Source organism: Perissodus microlepis, chromosome 1 (genome assembly GCF_051167445.1).
Source record: "Perissodus microlepis isolate ML-2025 ecotype Zambia chromosome 1, ASM5116744v1, whole genome shotgun sequence".
In the NCBI taxonomy this organism is placed as follows: Eukaryota; Metazoa; Chordata; class Actinopteri; order Cichliformes; family Cichlidae; genus Perissodus; species Perissodus microlepis.
In genome coordinates this window covers 30,318,733-30,340,282 of record NC_140461.1, presented here as the reverse complement: position 1 = coordinate 30,340,282, position 21,550 = coordinate 30,318,733, and the positions used below count along the sequence as shown (strand labels likewise).

At 38.3% G+C, this 21,550-nt stretch overlaps 1 protein-coding gene across 1 annotated transcript in view; it reads left to right on the top strand.

The window, feature by feature from the left end:
• Positions 1-18,256, top strand: part of ddb1 (damage-specific DNA binding protein 1) — a 50,423-nt gene extending 32,167 nt beyond the window's left edge. Inside the window, exons 17-27 of the mRNA XM_084945772.1 lie at positions 91-186; positions 549-660; positions 2,766-2,889; positions 4,502-4,666; positions 5,190-5,284; positions 6,936-7,106; positions 9,947-10,056; positions 10,847-11,016; positions 14,427-14,529; positions 15,254-15,377; positions 17,592-18,256. Of these exons, the coding sequence (XP_084801898.1) occupies positions 91-186; positions 549-660; positions 2,766-2,889; positions 4,502-4,666; positions 5,190-5,284; positions 6,936-7,106; positions 9,947-10,056; positions 10,847-11,016; positions 14,427-14,529; positions 15,254-15,377; positions 17,592-17,675 (1,354 nt within the window). The 3' untranslated portion in view covers positions 17,676-18,256. The remainder of the gene's footprint in view (positions 1-90; positions 187-548; positions 661-2,765; positions 2,890-4,501; positions 4,667-5,189; positions 5,285-6,935; positions 7,107-9,946; positions 10,057-10,846; positions 11,017-14,426; positions 14,530-15,253; positions 15,378-17,591) is intronic.
• Positions 18,257-21,550: the final 3,294 nt, after the last annotated feature.

Here is a 21,550-nt window from a genome sequence, read left to right as displayed (position 1 = left end):
ATGCATACAATCCCACTTTTTGATTCGCAGATAGTGGGTGTATTTTGCCTCTTTTCTCGCCCCTTACTAATGCTGCGTTTTTCATCACAGTTTGGCTCTGGCCAACAACAGCACTCTGACTATTGGAACCATCGATGAGATTCAGAAACTCCACATTCGCACTGTTCCCCTGTATGAATCTCCAAGGTCAGTCAAATATTGAGTTAGAACTGAACTTGAAATGAGCATTTCACATCTCATTTCACATCCAATAATGCTGTTTGTTCTTCATGTTTGCAGTGCCCATTTGTTCTAACCACTTTCTCACACTGGTTTTGTTACATACGCTGGATCATTTTTTGTCATTCTTTTTTTCCCAATCTTTTAAGTGATAGCCATGGCTTAATATCATTTGATAAAGGCTATCAGGTTAGGTTATTGATAAGGTTATGTTATCAAGTCAGAAAACACAAAGCAGGCTCCCCTAGGTGCTTTTTTTTCATCCCGTTTACCCATTTGCTCTTTTCATATTCACTAACGTGTTTCTATCACTGTCTTTTCTCACTCAGACGGATCTGTTACCAGGAGGTTTCCCAGTGTTTCGGAGTTCTGTCCAGCAGAGTGGAGATTCAGGATGTGAGCGGCACCACATCTGCTGTACGACCCAGCGCGAGCACTCAGGTGTGGTACCTCCCTGTTGTTTGGATGATAAACACCACAGGGCTTGTTTGTTCTGCACTCTTATCTAGCCAGGCACACTGACTGAGAATATTGTTCATAAAATGAATCTGAGCTGTCAAGACGCCAAATGTTTTGTCTTGTTTGTTACCTGCGAGGACCACTGTAGCCCAAATTTCTCAGCTAGGAGTCTAAAATCTGACTCCTATGGTATTCAGTGTTACACTTTGCTTAATCACAACCTGATAATTGTAATCTGAGCGTAACTGAAGCTGTTAAAGTAAAGGGTTTCCTATTCAGAGCTTAAAAATACTGTATGCAAGTTTTAAAAGGTTCGAAATTTTGCTATGTTGAGTTTAGAGAAGTCAGAAAGTAAATGTGTTTTTTTTCTTCTCATGTTTTGATCACATCTATTTATTTTAGAATGCATTAATGGGAGCTGTTAATTAAACACTAACCTAATAGCATAATTGAAGTAATCAACTACTGAGCCATTGTCAGGTTTGTCATAGAAATCTTTAGCATTTTAAATATACAAATTAGATAACAACAGGGAGTTTCTGGCTTTCAGTGTGAAGAGAAAGCATGTTGTACTGGCTAGAGAACAGCAAATCATGGTATCTATATTTAAATGTGATGGTAAAACGGTATAATGCCATAACATCTGCCTTGACAAGAAATAAACTTGTCAGTAATGTTTTTTGGCGGAGGTGGTGGTTCACATGAGTAAAAAGAAACAGCAGGTGTTTAGTTTAGAGTGCAAGTTTTAAGTCAACATGTAACACATCTCAGAAGGGAATTTGTCCCACTCCTCTTTAGAAAAACTCTAAATCCTGCAGGTTTCTTGACTGCCACTTGGCAACTCGAAGCTTTAGCTCCTTCCTCCTTTCTATAACATTATGGTCTGGTCACTGGCTAGGCCTCTGGACCTTAATGTCTTTTTTTCTTTAGCCACTCCTTTGTTCCTGTGGTGGTATGTTTTAGGTCCTTGTCACGGTGAAAGAAAAAGGTTCTCGTCCTTGATTTTACAGTTCGTAGCCCCATCCATTGGCTACTCAGTGTACTGAAGTTATCCTGTAAACTTATGAGAAAAACAGCCCCGAAGCATAATGTTTCCACCTCTGTGCTTGACTGTGGGAATGTTATTCTTTAGCTCATAATCAGTATTTCCTCACAGCAGGTTGAGCTGGATTTTGATTTCATCTGTCCGCAGCACTTCATTCAATCAGATCAATTTAAAATTTGTTTTTTGTTTTTCATTTTTGGTTGATATTCTGTCTCGCCCCATTAAAATAAAACTGCCTGTATGTAGTGGCAATGACCATATACGCGCTAGGGCATGCATTTAACTGCACATCTCATAAAAATAAAGGTGACAAAAATAATGTAGTAGCAACAAGAGTAAATGTATGATGTCTAAATGATGATTAATAGGTTATTTTCTAAGTCTAATATAAAAACATTAATTTTTATTTCCAAATGGTGCAGGAACCCTGAAGAATTACAATTATTGTTAGAACATTTGTCCTGTAAAGCCATTTAGAAAGCAGCAGAGTGAATGAATGAGGAAGGATTAGGGCATTTGCTTTATTCCATTGTCATCTCTTACTATTGCTCACAGTCAAGCTCAATTTATCTGGTTAGAGTTTAGAGTTCACATCAAATTTTAACAATAGGGAACATAGTCAGCTTTTGTTTAATTTCTTGACACGAAATGCAGATGACGACTTTTTAGCTGACAAGAAAGAAAAAAAAAAATAGTAGAATGAGACTTTCAAAGGGATTCTCACATGGAGAGCTAATCAGAAACGTCCACACTGGCAGTATGTGTTATGCCCGCTCAGCATGGCTCTTTATCTTCTCCAAGGGGACGGGTGTATACTTTTATTTGTGTTTGCATTTACTGCCAGAGCGCCTCTCACATGTGATGACCAGAATGATGTTTACCTGATTTTAAAATGTTGCACATCTGCTGCCACAGATGGTGCCGACTGCGCTGTTCACACAGCTCATGTTGAAATGGGGATTTGAATTGTTTTATAAACCTGTGTTTGGCTTTGTCTGCCCTTCTCTTGCTCGTTCCATCTCATAAATCTGCATCCTTCTAGGCTCTCTCTAGCAGTGTGAGCTCCAGCAAGCTCTTCCCCAGCAGCACTTCTCCCCACGAGACTTCCTTCGGGGAAGAGGTGGAGGTTCACAATCTGCTGGTTGTGGATCAACACACCTTTGAAGGTGAGACAGCAGAATATATATTTCCATTTGAACTAGGAGCATATGATAGTAAAGTAATGTAAAATTGTTGGCAATATGGCGCATGGTCATCATTTGCTAATACAAGTTGCTGTTTTCTTTTATTTAATCTTGTTTTCTGCTTAAATATTTGTGTTTTTATGGTGATTTTTTTTGTGTTCTATGATTGTAAAAAGGTTCATAAAACAAATGTTTTGGCATTCTGTTTCTAAAGCAAACCTCTGGCTCTTTATTAAATAACTGAATGATTTTTGGGAGTCATGCAAACAGTGTTCAAGCTGAATCCCAGGCAGGATTTCCTTCAGTCTGTTTTGCATTGCAGATTTTACTGCACCAAGCCTTTTTTTAAATACCCAGGCATGACCATCCCCACATAAATTAGTGTATGTTATATGTTAATAATATGTAAATAAGGGACTGGTTCAGCACACTGTGTCCACATCCCATTCTGCTTTATTAATGTGCAATCAGATAACTGCTTATTTAGATGTTGTGAGTTTTCCATCCGATATGGAGACACATTTTGATGCATTAGGGTGCAGATCCTGATTTGTATGCAGTTATATTTTATTAATTACCTCCACCTACACTGCCTAGGTTAATGAGCAAAAGCAGCAATAAAATTGAAAAATTTCCTCTCTAGACAGGTGCAATAAACCTAAAAAGAGAGCGAGGGAGATTAGAAATTATGCCTGTCTTCATAGTATACAGATGCAGGGGATCAGCCCGGTTTGCTACATTATTCTGAAAATCTTGTTCAGCGTCACACATCGAAATTAGCATTAAACACAAATGGGGAAAACAAAAAAGTACAATGGGCCAAGAACAATCAAACAGACCTGTATACAAGCTGTAGGCAATCCTCCATCTTGGCTATAAGATATTTGGATGAGAAGACAAAAGTATGCTGTCTAATTATGAAGCCATCCATTAACAACGAATGGAGAGCTGAACTGGGCGAACAATTACCAGAGGATGTGTGGGACATGTGTTTAAAATAGATACATCTATTAATGAATGTATTGTGCAGTGTTATACAATTACTGCACGACATTGAGTCCAGTGTAATGTGCTGCTGAGATTGCAATATTCAGATAAACCTGAGCTCTCACCTCAACGACATAAATCTGATTCAAAAGAAGCAACGTGAGAGGATGGTAGAGGGAGATCTGGGCAGGTGTGGTGTGTGTTGATTTTCTGTTGTTTATACAGTACCCAGCGGCACTGCTTTTCAATTAGATTGTGAACTGAAAAGAGGTTCACATCATGGATATTGTCTGTAGATTTTTATATACTAACAATACTAATAACGTCTTAAATAATGTTTAAATAATATTTCTTAACTGTTCAAGTGGACATTGTGTGTTGTGAAAGGACATTATAACAGCGATTGCAGCAGTTTTTCCTCTATAGTGTAGTTAAAAACCTGCTTGGCCACTCATGCTTGCCTTGTCCGACTTTTATTGCAATGTTACAGTGTATCCATTTGTGAAGAGATTCATTCTTCAACTATTAACAAAAACTTTAAATTCAAGTAACATTCTCCTTGTTTTACATTTCTAACAAAGTCATTTGTATTTTGTGTATTTGTCAGTTCTGCATGCCCATCAGTTCCTCCCCAGTGAGTATGCTCTCAGCCTGGTGTCTTGTCGCCTGGGAAAAGACCCGTCTGTGTATTTTATCGTCGGCACCGCCATGGTGTACCCAGAGGAGGCTGAGCCCAAGCAAGGACGCATCATTGTCTTCCACTACACCGACGGTCAGTACCCAAACATTCTTCAGGTTTCTCCATTTGCAGCAAATAAACCTAAAATCACTTTTCTGTCTTGTTCTTCAACCTTTATCCCATTTGCCTTCTCAGCCCGGCTCATTTTGCCTTGCTCTCTTCATCCTTCACCTGTTTTCATTTTCTCCTCTCCACCCTCTGTCCTGTATTTCACGCACGACCTGCCACGCTCCTGTTTCCCTCCTCACTTAATCATTTTCTTATCACTTCTTATCATACGTTCCTCCTCTCGACACTGATTCTTCTCATTTCCTTTCACACTGCGCCCCTCTCAAGGTGCATTGCGTGCCTTTCGTTTATCCTCCTGCAACTCTTCATTTTGCCTATCCTCATTCTGAACGCATCCGTCTTCCTTTCTTCACTTTTTCCCACATCTCTCAGTAATTGAGCAGTAGTCACTTTTTTTTGTAGGAGCTAGTTTAACTCAACCTTTCATGTCTAATGCTTTGAAAGTTAACACAAGACTGACTGGGAGACACTGTGCTTTTTCCTCCAGGTAAGCTCCAAACCGTTGCTGAGAAGGAGGTGAAAGGAGCTGTCTACTCTATGGTAGAGTTCAATGGCAAATTGCTGGCCAGCATAAATAGCACAGTAAGTGGTCATTAGTATTTTTAGCTGGTCTTTGAAAAATCTTGACTTTTTCTTATAGTCATGCTTGAAGACCTGAAGAAAAGTGCAGCTTGAAGGTTAAATTGTTTTAATTTGTCAGATTCTATTTTTTTCTTTTACTGAAAAAACTTGCTTGCACAATTAAATATTTACTTTTGGCCCTTGGGAAGGTGCCTGAGTCAAGTGCACCTCCATCACAATTGCTTTTCACTGCCCACGTCACAATTTACCATGTGGTCCAGAGATTAAAAGCAGCACCTCTCTATTTTGCTTCAGTTTTCTCACCATGTGTCGAGAAAACTGAGTTATAACTGACCTGGCTCTGCAGATGATCAATTTCAGCTTCCAACTAGAGAAACTTTCACTTAGATCCTTCATTTCACCTTAACGTGAAGAATGGCTGCATATTCTCTTCCAAATAGTATGTGAATATATAACATTTACACGTTTGGGATTTTTTACTGGACAATTTTTCTTATTTTTTCTTATCTTTTTTTGTTTGTTTGTTTGTTTTGTTTTTAAACTACAGATTTTTACACTTGGATCTTTCTTTCTGCACCTTAGTGTCTTTTAAGCACTACACTCTTTATTTCTGCTCAAACTTGATATGGACAAACAAATAATTTAAATTTTTTCTGGAAATTTAAGAAATTCCTGACTGAAGTAGAAATCTTGTTCTTATATTGGACTACAACCTGAGTGGAGTCCCCTACTGCAAAGACAAACAGTCAAGAGTCATTACTGATTCAGATTGATTGCAACGTAGGAATACAAAATAGATCGAAGTGAGACCGTGATTGTTTAGAGACGAGTGACCTGTGCAATCACCTTGTGATCAAAATTGGTGACCCAGAGGTTGAGGATATTGCATGGTGATTGCAGCTACTTGAAATTGTCTCCAACAACAACAAAAATTTGATGTAATCACTGGGCAACCATCTTTCTTTGGTTCTCTTTTTTTCCTTTTTTTTTTTTTTTCTTTGTTTGTTTTCTCCCTCTTAGTAACTCTAGTACAGCTGAGTAAATAAAGTTTTAAAATGTTTATTACATTTTTAAATTATACTCAACTATAAAAAACAAAGAAAAAAATAGATCCAAAGGTAAAACAAAAAAACGTTATTAAATGAATAAAGGATGAAGTTGTTTTGTTTTTGTTGGTTTTCTTTGTTGTTGTTGTAATGTAAACTTTTTACATGTAGTTACATTTTTTGAAATAATAATAACAATAGATGATGACTATAATGATAATAATAATCATTCCAAATAAAACCAGCTAGTCTTTGTTCTATTGAGTTTACCATCATGAGTAGAAATTAGGTCACAGAAATCTACCTTGATTTTTTTGTTTTGTCAATTGCTTGACTCAAATTAATTTAAAAAAAGTTGTTAGCTGGTGCAGACGGCATGACACTGCGAGTGTAATTAGCCGTTTAATGTTCATTAATGTTGCAGCTTATAATTCACGTACTCAATCAGCACCTCGCCCTCATGCTCACACACACAATCTGGAGTGATAGCATTGTGGAAGTAAAATGTCATACACTTCATCAAACATGGCTAAAGCTAATCACTGCTGCTTTTATCTTTGGCAGCTTGACAACCAACAATTATACACGCTTCTTGTTTGTTTAAGGTCCGTCTGTACGAGTGGACGGCCGAGAAGGAGCTGAGGACCGAGTGTAACCACTACAACAATATCATGGCCCTTTACCTGAAGACCAAAGGAGATTTCATTCTGGTGGGAGACTTGATGAGGTCCGTCCTGCTGCTGGCATACAAATCCATGGAGGGCAACTTTGAAGAGGTAAGAAGAGAAGGTTTAATATATCAAACAAGTTGGTTTGTCTGTACCGAAAACAGCTGTGAAAACACAAATTAACCTTGAGTTTCATTCAAGGCTGCTGGTTTTGAAAGAATTTGATTTTATTTTTAAAGACTTTGGTTTAGTGTCTGTTTACCCACATTTGCATGTTGTAACTCTTCTCTTCAGGGTATAAATGTTGTTGTTGTTGTTATTTGTTTTAATGTCTACCACGCATAGCCTCATACCTCCCAGCCTTCTGATGAGCAAAGTGTTCAAATTGATTTGTGGAAGAAAGATACAGAGATTTGATGATGAGTCATGCATCCTATTGTGTGCGTGTTGTGTTGTTGTGCTCAGTGTAATAAGTCCTGGAGACCAAAAGGGCTTGAATTTATTTAAAAACAAAATATGCCTTCAAGTGCCTCAAAATTGTAGATGGAAAATATTATCTACTTACATACCAAAGCAAGTATAATCAATATTTTGCATTAAAAATAGGTAATGTGTTGCACCTAAAAAAAAAAAAAAGTACTCAACTCTGTAGTTTGCTGTTGGGAGATAGAAAATCTTTAATTTTCTCTGCCAGCAGCTTTGGTTCGGTGCAACAGGCTGTTTGTTTTAGTGTACAGTGCTGTATATTTCTCTATCTGGCCATCAGGACTCTAGCATCATTCACAATAACACAATCAATTTGATATGTGATATTAAAATGTCGTATTGTGATATCATTGCTATAGCAGTGGCATGCATTTACATTCTAGTGCATGGACTAACGAGACAAGCCAAGGCGTGTGTGAGAGCAACAGCCACACATGTCAGCCTACAATGATGATTTAGTATGTAAAACAGGAGCTACTTATACAACCCAGTGCAACAACATGCAAGAAAACCATTCATGCAAAACAAGGAAACAACAAATGTGTTTCAACACTTTAGGCCAAAGCTGTCCAGTACAGCTTGGCTACAAAGAAGGAGATGCTGGCAGTTGGTGATGTGGGATGTTTTTATGTGATGGTGTTGGGCCGCTCCTGATAAGTTAAGCAATTTAACATTGTAACTTATCAGGAGCGGCCCAACACCATCTGCTACTAGGGCTGTGCGATATGACCAAAATCTTATATCCCTATATAAGAATTCCATCGTCCTGATAACGATATAAATCACAAAAATTTAACATTTTCTGTAAATTCTGTGAATCTCGGGCAGCTCGACTTGCGTGAAGTGTTTCCAGCTGCGCGTCCTTTACCCGGAGTCGAGTGTTTTAACCGATGCATGAAACTACACATTTTTAGACATAAGTTGTAACGGCCGCCGTTTTCTTTGTATTTATTACAGGGCGTGCTGCAGGTTGCCTGTTCTAACGTTTGAGTCTAAGGTTTATTTTTTAGCACCTGGCGGCTTTTTTTTTGTTACTTCTCATCTGTAAATAATCTGCTCTTTCACGTAATTTAGTTTATTTTGAAAAGTCTCAGCAGGATCTTGAGCTTTATTGTGAAAGGTTTATGTGGAACATAAACAAGCGGACACGCGAAGGTGTTAGCGTCGCTGTTGCTAACGACAACGCATAAAAACAGGCGCTTGTCTGTCAGTAGTGTAGTTATATTACATATAAGAGAAAGAGAGAACTTTAAGAAATTAATATAGCCACTACAGTGACCATCAGAACGATGAAAAAATATTGCTGTAAACAGTTTATTTTGCGACACCACGAAACAAACGATAGCGTAAAATGAAACGATAGACGTTTTTATATCATCATCCGATATATATCGTTATATCGAACAGCCCTATCTGCTACCATGTTAAATTACTTAGTGTTAAGCATTTACTTTATTTTCAAAGATTTCCTGGGAAAACTAGCTATTCAAACTACTTTTGTGCTACACCTGATTTATGTTGTGTCACTACTGTTGCACTATATTGTTCCTGCTGCTAGCACCTTGTTTCAGTAGATTCACACTTCAAATTAAGAAGTGTGTCATCAGGGACAGTAGCTCATTGGAAAAGGCTTCATTTATTTACACTTATAAGTGCTGCTTCAGTTCAGTATTTTTTTTTCTACATTGCCAGAAATATCATTATCACACCTTTCTTGAAATATTTCAAGATAGGTATTACAGTATAACCCCTACTGCTCAACACCAAACGGAAAGCAGAGATAGTTTGTAACTAGCTTTTGAATGTAATGACACATTCAACAGATAAACAGCTAGATATTTACCTTAGAAGATACACAAGATTAAAAGTAAATATTGGCCTTATATTTATCTGTAGTCGTGTGAACCTGTATTCTTTGTAATGATCAATAGGGGTCATCTTAATGTGTTTATCATCTCAAACACTAATTTTCAGTCATCCTTAATACAGCACGGTGAGCTGCTTTGCCAATTAGACTCCTATTAACAGTAAAATAGATGATAAAGCGGGTCATTGTTTAGGGCATGTTTGGCTTATTGCTGGAGTTGTACATGATCTAGCATCCTTCATTTAAAATAAGCCAGTGAGCTCACAGTGCAAATACTTTGAGTTATATATAGTGTCCATCATAGACCCAGTTCAGGATCCTTATAGTGAGCTCTATGGGCATAATCAGCATGAATAGAACAGAGTTGAAAAGCATTTTTCATGCCTTTGTATTCAAGGACATTTCATGTTGCTCAGGGCTTGAAACATAAAAGCAGTATGTTTGAAGTCAGCACTTCTTAGCTCATAGATAATGCAGTATCTGCTTGGAGACAAGTACCACCTTTGTTTTGCCCAGGACCTCTCTGGTGTTTACTGTTTTCTTTGACATATCTTACGTTTGTTTGTTTGTTTGTTTTTTTGATTATTTGCTTTAGATTGCCCGTGACTTCAATCCTAACTGGATGAGTGCAGTGGAAATTCTGGATGACGACAACTTCCTGGGGGCGGAGAACGCCTTCAATCTGTTTGTCTGCCAAAAGGACAGGTGAGGAGGAGCAGTATAAACGGTGCCGTGAGTAGTTTTGCACATTAACGTGAATGATTCCTGTAAGCATTACGGCCCCATTACATTTTCCATTGAAGTCAACCATCAAAAAGTTTGTGTTAACTCCAACATTTATTCACTGAAAGCAGTATCATCTTATTAGGAAGGTGTTTTTTACCGTGAGTTGCACGGTACTTTGTAGAGCACCATCACTGGAGTGAATGTGATGCAGCAGCAGTTGTCCTTGCATTTGTTTTGGAAGTTATCTCAGCGGTGAACTTTTAGCCACTCTGCTGCCTTTCTCCCTTTAGTAATTCTGCTATAAAACAAGTGTTGACTTTAAGGAAAAGTAAGAAAGATGTGGTCTGGAAGTGAGTGTGCTACATTTACGTCCCAGCTTATTATCCGCCTTCTACATCAAGCTGGACCTCTCAATGCTTTTGACCTTTATTTTTGTGTCACATCTCTCTTCCTGTTGCTCTCCCCCGTTTCTCACCCTTTTATCCATTACTTCTCTATCATTCTCTGACCTTTTCTAACGCTTCTAATATCTCTGCCCCCCTTGTTTTTTGTTTTGTTTAATCGATCAAGTCTGTCCCCCAATAATTTCTTTTTTTTTTTTTTTACATTTTTCCCTTGACATAATTTTCTCTTTGTTTTTGCACTTTATTTTTTCTCTGCTGTTTGCTCATACATCAACTCTTTTTCTCACATGTTTTATTCTTTATTGTTTATAATCCCTCACTCTCCACCTTTTGCATTTCTCTCCCACCGTCCTTTCTCTGGTCAGTGCGGCCACCACAGACGAGGAGCGTCAGCACCTGCAGGAAGTGGGGCTGTTTCACCTTGGGGAGTTTGTAAATGTCTTCTGCCATGGTTCGCTGGTGCTGCAGAACCTCGGCGAGAGCTCCACACCCACCCAGGGCTCAGTGCTCTTTGGCACGGTTAATGGCATGATTGGTAAGTGCACTGATGACAAATGACAAATTGCTGTAAGCCTACAGCCAGTATTAGTTAGCTTAGTTTAGCTTAGCCAGTATTAGTTAGCTTAGCTTCCCAAGACTGAGAAGAGGTGGAAACTACATGCCAAGTGACAAAGGTAACAATATTTAGTTCCCACTGCCTCTCAGCCTACACAAAGACAAACGGTGCACTATTTCTTGGCTGGCAGTAGAAACTTCCTACTGTCCACTGGTTTCCTTGAACTGAGTGGAGGCTCCCAGCCAAGTAACTTTTCAGCATGTAGCCCTCCAAAACTTTACTTTCACCTTGGCTTTTGTCCTGGTCAGACAAATGAGAGATAATTTGTTAATTAGTGGAAGTGACGGGAGGTAGATAGTTTTCAGAGCCAGGCAAGATTTATCCCCGCCCTCCTTGTTTTTCAGCCTTTGTGCAAAGATGCACTGAGAAGTTAGGGGCTCCAGTCATCTAACTGTTGGCTAAATCTGATTTTTAACTTCTGAAATTTCTCTTTTAGCATTACTTCACCCAAATGGGAAAATATGAATATTTTCCCACTCATTAGTAATGTCCAGTTTTATAGATTAACATGGATTTATTTGTAATAGCCACTGCTCAGAGTTTCCATCGTTATTCAATAGAGGATTGATAGCAGGAGTTATTCTGTGGTGTAAGATGTAAATAGAACAAGCTCATTTTAACCCTGTGTTTAATTTTAAAAGATAATAAAATGAAACTGTTTTTGGAAATACAGTTCATTTTAAATTTAATGCTGTCAAAGGTTAGATGTTGAGCACTTTATTGAATCTCCCTCTTCTTCTTCTTGCTACGCTCTTTATTGATGAACTGAGTTGCTTTAGGTTTAAGAGAGAAATCTTCTCTCTTACTGGCTCAGGTGACTGGTCTGTTTATAGCACCTGGGCTCTTTTCTTTTCAAGCAGTAAGCCGTGCATCATGAAATACGCCGGGAAAGGACACGGTCTAAGAGGCAGCTTTTTTTTTTTTCTCTCTTTTTGTTTTTAACCAGTTCTAGTGAGATTCTCAATGTTGATCTTTTCATCTCTGTTTTTTCACTGATCGGCATATGTAGATGAATAATGAGAAGAATTATACAAGTATTTAGAGTTTTAATTTAAAAAACCTGTGTTTTGAAATGTGATGTTTAAGACAATAGCAGATTATTACAGCCAGGTGGTTTTTATGTTTTACAGAGCTGCATATTTTTTGTTAATCAAAAGCTTCAAAACGCTGCCTCCATTGCTCAGGATAAACCACATGTATCTCTGTGAACAGTTTTCTAACAGATTTTTGTAGGAAATTTAAAAAGAAAAAGAAAAAAAAAAATCCGGTGAAAAATCTCACAATGACAGTCCTTTAGCAAAAGACTGCTCTGCAGTGCTACAGTCACTGTCAGTGTTTTCATATTCCTCAGGCTAATTAGACAGTGCACAAACGCCTCCAAAGCCATTTCTTTAAAACTAATGTTTCCATTTGAGAAAGGAATAAGAAAGGAAAAGAAATCACAGTTTACACCTCATTACTCAGATTAAAACTAGTAACTTTCATCCTGGCAGTAATGAAGGCAGGGATGAAAAACGTGGAGCACACAACATTCAGACACAGCAGTATTTCACCCCTTGGTCTCCCAGAGCACCAATATGCAGCACATAATTTCCCCTCAGCACTCTCTCTGTGACTCCTGAAAAAGTGTCAGAAGAAAGTTTAACAGGATACGAGAATTTCCATTGTACGCTCAGTTAAAGGTTTCCACAGGAGCTGGTAAACTAAAATGAGCTTCAGTGTCTAATGAAGATAAATACCTCTGCCAGGGTTATTGCTCTGAGATGTTTTGATTTATTAGACATTACTGGAAAGAAGCTGCAAGGCCACAAGATTATTCCAGCCAGATAGCAACAAACAAGCAGATAAACTTGCAATAAACTTGTTGAAAATGGATAGTAGGTAATCTTAGATGGGAAGATTATTGTGATCGATTGAAGTAACGCAGGAGAGTCCATTATTTGGGAAAGGCAGAGCTTTAGGAACAGTCTTTCAATGCTAAATGTAAATTCTAAATCTTTTACTTGTGTTATTAGTCAAATAGAGAATACTATATGTTAGTATTTTCTAAGGAGTTGCGGAGCTTAATCAGTGTGATGAAGTTGAAAATGTTTGTTTTAGTTTTGTTGATTAACTTTTAGCTAAACCTCCAAAATGTGTTTTGTTCTAGCATTATCTATTTATTCCACTCGATTTAATTTTTTCCCCAACTTCATATATATATTCTATCTAAAAATTTCTGACTGTTTGTTAAACAAAACAAGACAACATGCAAATGATGAGCCATGAGTCAAATTTACATACAAGTTCCTAGAAGATCAGCAGGAGAAAATGCATATTCATTTGTTTTTTCATCCAGAACTGTTGATGCAGAATGTGGTATTTGGGTGCACTGAGTTGCTGGCACTAATCCTCCAGTGGAAAAGGGAGAAGGAGAGGGTAGACTGATGATCAAAGACCTTTCATTAACCCTCTGATGAACAAAAATAATCCCGCATTTTTTTTCTGCAGCTTTTATTTGGAACACTTTTATAGTCTCTCTGTTGCTCCACTTCAGTCACAGCAACACAAAGCATATTAAATAGAATTTACTGTTTATTGACATATACGGCACAGGCTTCCATCACATTGCCATACAGCGTTTCACTTTAGCATTTTTTATTAAACATAAAAGAGTTAAGTGCCTAATATCAAGTTGTTGCTCCAAGTTTTGTTTTACATTTTTATTTCTGACATTTCTCAGTCAAAGCTAATCAGATTAATAGATGATTATAGTAGTTAGTTGTTGCCCTGCTATCCTCCAGGCTCATGTCCCAAAGCACTTCCATGACTTGACTTGTGACAGACACAGAAATAAGTTCTGCATTGCACATCAGTGCAACTCTTTGTTCACAAGTTGCTTTTTTTTTTGTTTTTTGTGGCAGTCAGTTTGAGTGCACATTACTTCCCCAGAGCGTTAGAGTAGCCCACTCTGTGTGCCAGAACTTTAATTTGTAGCACAGAGAAGAGCGCACCACTCCCCCAAAACCGTGCGACTACAATATTTACAGCACAGACGGTCTCAAAATCTTTTACATTATTGAACTATTGAAATCATGCTTCTTTACACCCAACATAGTCCCAGCATACAAGCATGAAATTTGTATTAGGGAGATTGCAGTCACACTAATGATCTTTTGATTTATTAATTATACAGCTGTTATGAGTTTATTATGAATCTAGTCCTTAAAATTCTTCTCGCTGATGTGAACCCAGAAGTATTTCCCATCTGCTGCAAAAGACGGCCGAGGTGAAAATCTGTAACGCCTCCATTGTGTTTTTGACTAACGTGTGTGTGTTTGTGTGTTTAGGTCTGGTGACATCCCTGTCCGAGGGCTGGTACAGCCTCCTGTTGGACCTGCAGAACCGCCTCAACAAAGTCATCAAGAGCGTGGGAAAAATCGAGCACAGCTTATATCCTTTTTACTTTTATAGTACGCTTGCCATCTGTCAGAAAGATGGAGGTGAACTGCACTGGCAGCTGTGGTTTGAGAAGCGAGAGGAGTAATACTGTTTTCTTTTAATTAGCTTTGATTTGTTTGATAGATATTTCAAGTGTGCAAAAATTTGTATTCGGCTCCACAGGCTTTTGGTCTCATCATTTGATTTGTATTTACAGCTTAAACTAAAGCAATTTAGCAGTTGGCAAAAGAAGTCATTTGTGACTTATTTTATCATTTTTAAGCAAAACTTGAGCCACTTCTGATTTCTCTAATGTGAAGTTTTACTGGTTGCATTGATCTTCTACTGACGTACTGCGACGGCTTGTTTTTAGGTTTTAGAGCGCTGGTCAGACAAAACTAAGCTTAAGAAAATCACCTCTGGTTTTAGGACATTGTGAAGGGCATTTTTCTGTTTTGTAGATTTCATTGATTTGTCCAGGCATGTTAGTCTAGATAATACATTCCCAAAGTATTATTAAGCATTGCACAGTTGTTATGGATTCAGCAGTAACATGGTGACTCAACCAACCTTTTCTCTCTGGTCTTCTGAGCAGTGCTGCTTTTATTAGACTGCTTTCTCACTATAGTGAATATCTGTTGACTCGGCCTGAGGTAAAATGCGCGTTATTGTACCGAAGGTGCTGTCCTCAGGCGAAGCAGCTGCCTTGTATTGATTTTCCTTGACTGCGCTGCACCTGGAGGTCCTTCCACACGGAGCGAAAGACGGAGCAGGCCACGGGATTCATTGACGGGGACCTCATTGAAAGCTTCCTGGATCTCGGCCGGGCAAAGATGCAGGAGGTTGTCAGCACTCTGCAGGTAGGAGCTCATGTCCGTTCAGATCTACACTTAACCAGGATGGTTTTCAAGTGATGAGTAAACATTGTTACAAAAACATACCAACAGAGGTCTTTTTAGAGTCCGCTTGGTGTTTTTAGTTTAGTGATAACATGTTGTAAAACAAAATAGAAGCCATTATTCATCCCAAGCCAACAGTTTGTTGATGACTTTTCCCTTTATGACCTCTAGTTGAGTACAAGAAAAAGTTGTACATCCCTCGGTACTGTCATCACTGATTACACATAAAGTGTGGGCTGGTCTCTGCAAATGATTAGTCAGTATATTTAAGAAAGACATTAAACTTTCTGAACCTTATGAGTTCAGTCAGATTGCCTTTGTCTATAATTGCTGTTTTCCATCTGCCTCATTTGTAAAAGCTCATTGTTTTTATCCCACCAAATCTTTTCACTTGGATTCAAGTCTGCTAACTGAGATAGTCAGTATGCTCAGGATCCCCGTCTTCCTGGAACGTTCAGTGATTACCAAGAGAGCATCAGTTCCTCACGACAAACATTGCCAGCGCTTGCAGCTTGTCAGATTGGCCTCGTCAGTCTTATAGCAGCTCTAGTCCAATCTTAAACAGTCTCCCAAACCTCTGTCTTCACGTCTCTTTTCATATTTAAGTTGTATTATGTTCAAAAGAGCAGCGAGGCATAACGCCCGTGCTTGTTTAGTGTTTAGCTTATAGCCTGTCTGTTCCTGCCTCCATCACTTTCTCCAGCACGTACCTGCCAGTAATATGGAGGCTCTTTCTCCACAGTTGTTTTGAAAGTCTGAGGCTCCTTCGGGAAATTTTACACTTTGTTCCCGGGTGTGCAGCTGTATCATAACTTTTAAAGCAGGAACTTGAATTGCTTTGGAAATCTTGCAGGCAGTGCCATTTTGGTGTAAAGAAATACTTTGTGTTAGGTTTGTGAGACAGCTCTCTTATCTATGACATGTGTACTCAGCTCGAGTGCAGAGATGGACTTGCATCTATATCACTGAAGTAAATTCAGTGTTGTTCCCTCTAGTATAGTTGCATATTGTTATTATTAAATGTAAAGTGAACAAACAAATATGAAAGCTGGTGTAATAACTGAGGTTCACAGAAGCCAACAGGTCCAACCGGAGCAGCTGGTGAAGAAGGATGCAGTTTGTATTTGTGTATTTGTGTTTTTTTGGCTTAAAGCGACGCTGAACTTTGAGTGACTCTTTGGACAGTTTTTATTAGCTGACTGGGAAGTGGAAATAACATTCATAGCAGAACAGGTGGAAAAATAAATTTTGGCAGGTAAACAAATAACAATATACTGCTTTGTGTGTCTTCTTAGCCTTACTGCATTTAAAAAAAAAAAAATTACACTTTTAGCTGATAAACAAAGGCTGTTCCCTGTTTGCCTCCCGAGAGCAGCCAATAAAGACAGTCCAAAGTATTTGGATGGTTTGTTTGCCAGGAGACGCCTGTTTAAAGCCAGGGTTCTGCTAAAGTTGGATCACTGCTATAAAAATAAAATATGTTAGCTGCTCACTGGTGTCTCTGTGCAACTAAAAATAGGTACACTAAAAACTAATTGCATATTTGATATAAAAAATTAAGCCTGCAACTAACAGTTTCTTGTTTTGTTTTTCAGCAGCCTAGCATCTTAATACGCTTAAAAAAAAAAAAAAAAAAAAAAAAAGCCCATTAAAATCTCAGCTTTATGAAGCTCAAGTGATGCCATCACATTTACTCTGTCCAAAGAAGACTCCAGCCTTATCCATTTTAGTCATATTCAGACAAAACAAAAACATAGTCCAAGAAAAAATATAATCAGTTCTTTTGTGTTGTTTGCTTGCACTTTCATTGAAAGCCCATCATTTAAATCCCAGTAGAAAGAAGTTTCGGTTCACAGCAGGAAAACCCAAGAGCCTCTACATGCAGCAGAAAGTGATGAAAAAAATGACACAGATTAAGTGCAATCATATAAAAAAAATAATAATAATAATAATAATAGATAAATAAAAAAATTGGCAGAAACTAAGCGTTGAGTAATTTTTTTCTGAAGCTTTTAAGATAATTTCATGTCCACTCAAGTGAAATAATAAATGCAGGTGAAGGAGTGAGGCTGAGTAAAAAGCCTGTGTGTGTGTGTTCATTTTTCATCTGATGTGGCACTGGGGGGGGTTTGTCTCAGTATTGGAGCCTCATAGCTCGGTGTCATTCAATTTCAGATCGATGACGGCAGCGGCATGAAGCGTGAAGCCACAGTGGACGAGGTGATTAAGATAGTAGAGGAGCTGACAAGGATCCACTAGTTTCCAGCGGCATCGAGAGCCCCGCCGAGCGAGGGGACGGTCCCGACACGTAGTGAAGACGCTGACGAAGGGAACGGTTTGGTTTTTTGCAGATATGTAAATAATTATAAATAAACAATGTGCGCATGGTCATCTGCCAGACTTCAATAATTTGTCACCTGTTGAGACCCTGAAGGTGCTACACGATGACTGTAGCACTCTTCATTTAGACGAGAGTCTCCAGGCAAAGTGCGTAGCATCCTGTCTGAACAACAGAAAGACCAAAGTGAAAACACTGGTCTGAGTGCGTGCGTTTGTTTGTGTGTGTGCGCGAGTGCGTGTGTGTGTGGAATATAAACAGGAAAAATCCAGAGATTTTCCTCACACAGAAGCTGTTCTCTGGGATGTTTGTGACAGTTTAAGGTTAGCTGATTGTCTACACCCCACCTTTTAAATGTGACTGCTTTACAGTTCCCAAGTTTATTCGTCAAGTCTGGCGTAAACTTGCTGTATGACAAAGAAAATAAGATAGATTTATAGATATTTTGTCTTTGTGATGTTTTCTTTGTTAATTCTAATAAACTTTGCTTTAGTACTCTTCACATCTTTATCTCCGGTTCTTTATTGTTGTCCAAACTCAGGCCCTGGTGCACTGCATCACTCGAGGTTACCGCTGTCAGTAATTAATGTAAAAGTCAATAATTAGAGTTACTCATGAAGACTTCTGCATACTAGTTTAAACTTCTTGCTTTTCATGGAGCTCATCTGGATTAACAAATCTAAAGTCTCTGCAGCTGATAGGTTTAATATGAGCAATTTACTTGCAAAGATGTATACATTCCCGTTGTCTGTTATTTGTGGTTGGTGCTAACTGATAAAACACAATTATACTAATAAGTTCAACTACCCATATTGAACATTACATGCACTAAACTGCATCATTTTGACATGTTTATCTACAGTTTAGCCAAAGTGCTGCTCTGAGCTTTAATAACTAAGCTTTAATTAAATTGCATTGGGCTGATGATGCAAACAGTTTTGATTCCAGCTTTTAAAATGGGAAAATGCAATTTCTTTAATTTCATTGTTTTGTTAAAAAGCGATAAGGAATAATCAGTTGAGATAAAATAATAATATCTTCAACTGAGTTTTTAAATGTATTTAAAGAGCAGATTCAAGATGAATCACAAAGTGCTTCACATCAAACAACACTAAAACAAAACATGAGACCGGGACTAAAATTCCAGGATATCAGAGATTAATAGATAGTGCTGCTTAATTGTGCACATTGCTAGTACTTTTTACCTGAAATGGAGGGTTTTACAGTGCAGTATAAATACTTATAATTATATAAAGAATCTAAAAATGTCACTGCTCGGCTGGCACGGCTCTTAACGTACAACTTTATAGCCTCTTTATTCAGGCGGAACTGTTTTTATTTAGGTTGCAGAGTTTAGTCTTTTCCTGTTTTAATATGTACAACTATTTAATATTCTTCCAGAAGGTGCCCTCTACAATCTCTACAGTCAGCCTCGTTCATCAAATTAATACAGCTCCTTGGGTTTTATTTGCAGTTAATGCTGACTCGCTACTGTCAGCGCCACAGCTGCAGTGAACTTGCCCCCCCCAAAAAAAAAAAAAAAGAAAGAAAAATTGGTTTAAAAAGTGTTTCTGGGACAGTAAATCTGTTTGTGTACTGAGCACGCAGGGTCTCATCTGTGTTTCTTTATCAGACCTGCTGAAATTCAGAATGCTGCTGTGCATTGTATTCTCAAGCATCTCATTAATTTATGTTGTGTGCACATTCCTCTTCATCTTCAGTAAACAATGTCAGATTGGAATAAAGCAGCATCTCCTGTTGAAGGTCTTACAGATGGAAATACTGCTGGGCTGACTGTGCGCACCAGCCTTTTAGAAATGATTCTCTCCACTGAGATTTTGAAGGAAACTGGTCACTGACTGGCAGCGAAAGTCCACTGCCAATTCTCCTGAGCTATTTTTGTCCCACTGTCACCATCCAGAGGCATTTTTGCTCTGCTTCTGCCTCCATCTTCACACCCACTGTACTCTGAGTTCACTGGAGACCTCTGTACATGTCACAAAGAAATCAAATTAGAGTGCAGACATTAAAAATAATACATCAACTCAATATTTGTACCTGTTTTCACTGATGGGGGATTCAATTTTCTGTGATGGAAACTCATATCACTCTGAGTACTGCTGCTTTTTATTTTGTGTAAATCACATGTTGTAAGTTGTGTGTATACACACTACACTGATGCCTTACCAAGGACATACCAGAAAGCAGGACACAGTGACAGCCCCCTATGTAACCGTGTATATCACAGCATTCATTCTTAATGTTAATGCAAGGTTTATAAAAAAACACTCCAGGCAACATTGCTGTAAGATATTAAGCTTTAAAATGGTTAATGTGGCGCTTTGACCCAATGTTTTGTTCCACCGTTAAATAATAATTTCCCTCGTAGATCTCCAGGGGTGTGTCCATCCTCGACCCGAATGTTAACAAAGCGGTCAGCCCTCACTAAAAGTTTAAAACACACAAATATATTCTGAACTATTATGTCTGCTCTTAAATATTTTAAGCCTTTGCAAACTTGCTTGCTTTCACATGTTATGTTAAAATACATTTATAACATGAAATATTCAGGACTAAAAGAAATAATCATCCCTGAGGTTCAAGCGAAAAAACCCAAAAAAACATCCCCATGCATTTTTCATTGAAAACTCAGCTAATCCCTTCAGACAACAGGGCAAAAAACCCTGAAACAACCAAGATTCTAACGCTTTAAGGTGGCTGAGTAGAGCCCCGTGGCTCATTGTATTTAGTAACTGAATGGAAGTTTTAATGATTTGTTTATGTCTGATATCTGTCTCACTTCATCTCAGTTTGTATTAAATAATGGAGGCTTTAACCCCCAGCTGTTTCCACAAAGCCTGCATAATTACTCGCTTAAAACTCATTTAAGAGTTTTGGAAATCTGTCACCATTGAACCATAAAACTGAAAGCATGACTACGTACGATGGCTTTGCATGTTTTGACAGCAAGTTCACCCCGTTTCCACACACTCCTTCACTTCTAAGGTTTAATGTATCAGGGCACATTCAAACATAAATTATGTAAAAACAACCTCAGATGAACAACAGCACATGACATACCACACCATGCCATGACTTATTTAACAAAAATTCATACAAAATTCAGAAGCGCCGTGTGAGAAACCAAGTAAAGGAGGTCAGTAGGAGCCAGGTGCTGCTAATTAAATGTCTTTTATTAACTGATCATCAGCTATGTGAGCGCCTTTAAGAAAGGAGACGTTTCAGCAGTTTCCTGGATTGGAGTGTTTGGGTGTATCTTAACATAATGTCAAGAAGGAAAGACGGCAGCAGTGATCTTAGAGAAGCATGTGCTGCTTCCCATCAATCTGGGAAGGGTTATGAGGGTGCTTCTAAACAATTTGAAGTCCATCATTCTGCAGTGAGAAAGATTTTATTCACAAGTGGAAACAATTTAAGGCCGCTGCCAGTCTTCCCAGAAGTGCAAATTCACTCTAAGGTCAAACTGTGCAATGTTCAGAGAAACTGCAAAAAAACCCTAAGAGCTCTCAGACTCAGACCTCAGTTAGCCTGTTAAATTCATGAGAATACAATTAGCGAAAGACTGAACAAGTAGCGGCTTTGTAGGGTTGCCAGAACAAAGCCTTTTCTCTGAAAAAAATAATTGCATCTGAACAAACCATAAGACGTTTGGAACAGTGTCCTTTTGGACAAACAAGGCCAAATTGGAGACATTTGACCATGATGGACAGTGGCTAGTGTGGAGAAAACCAAACACAGCATATCAGCACAAACGCTTCATATCAACTGTCAAGCA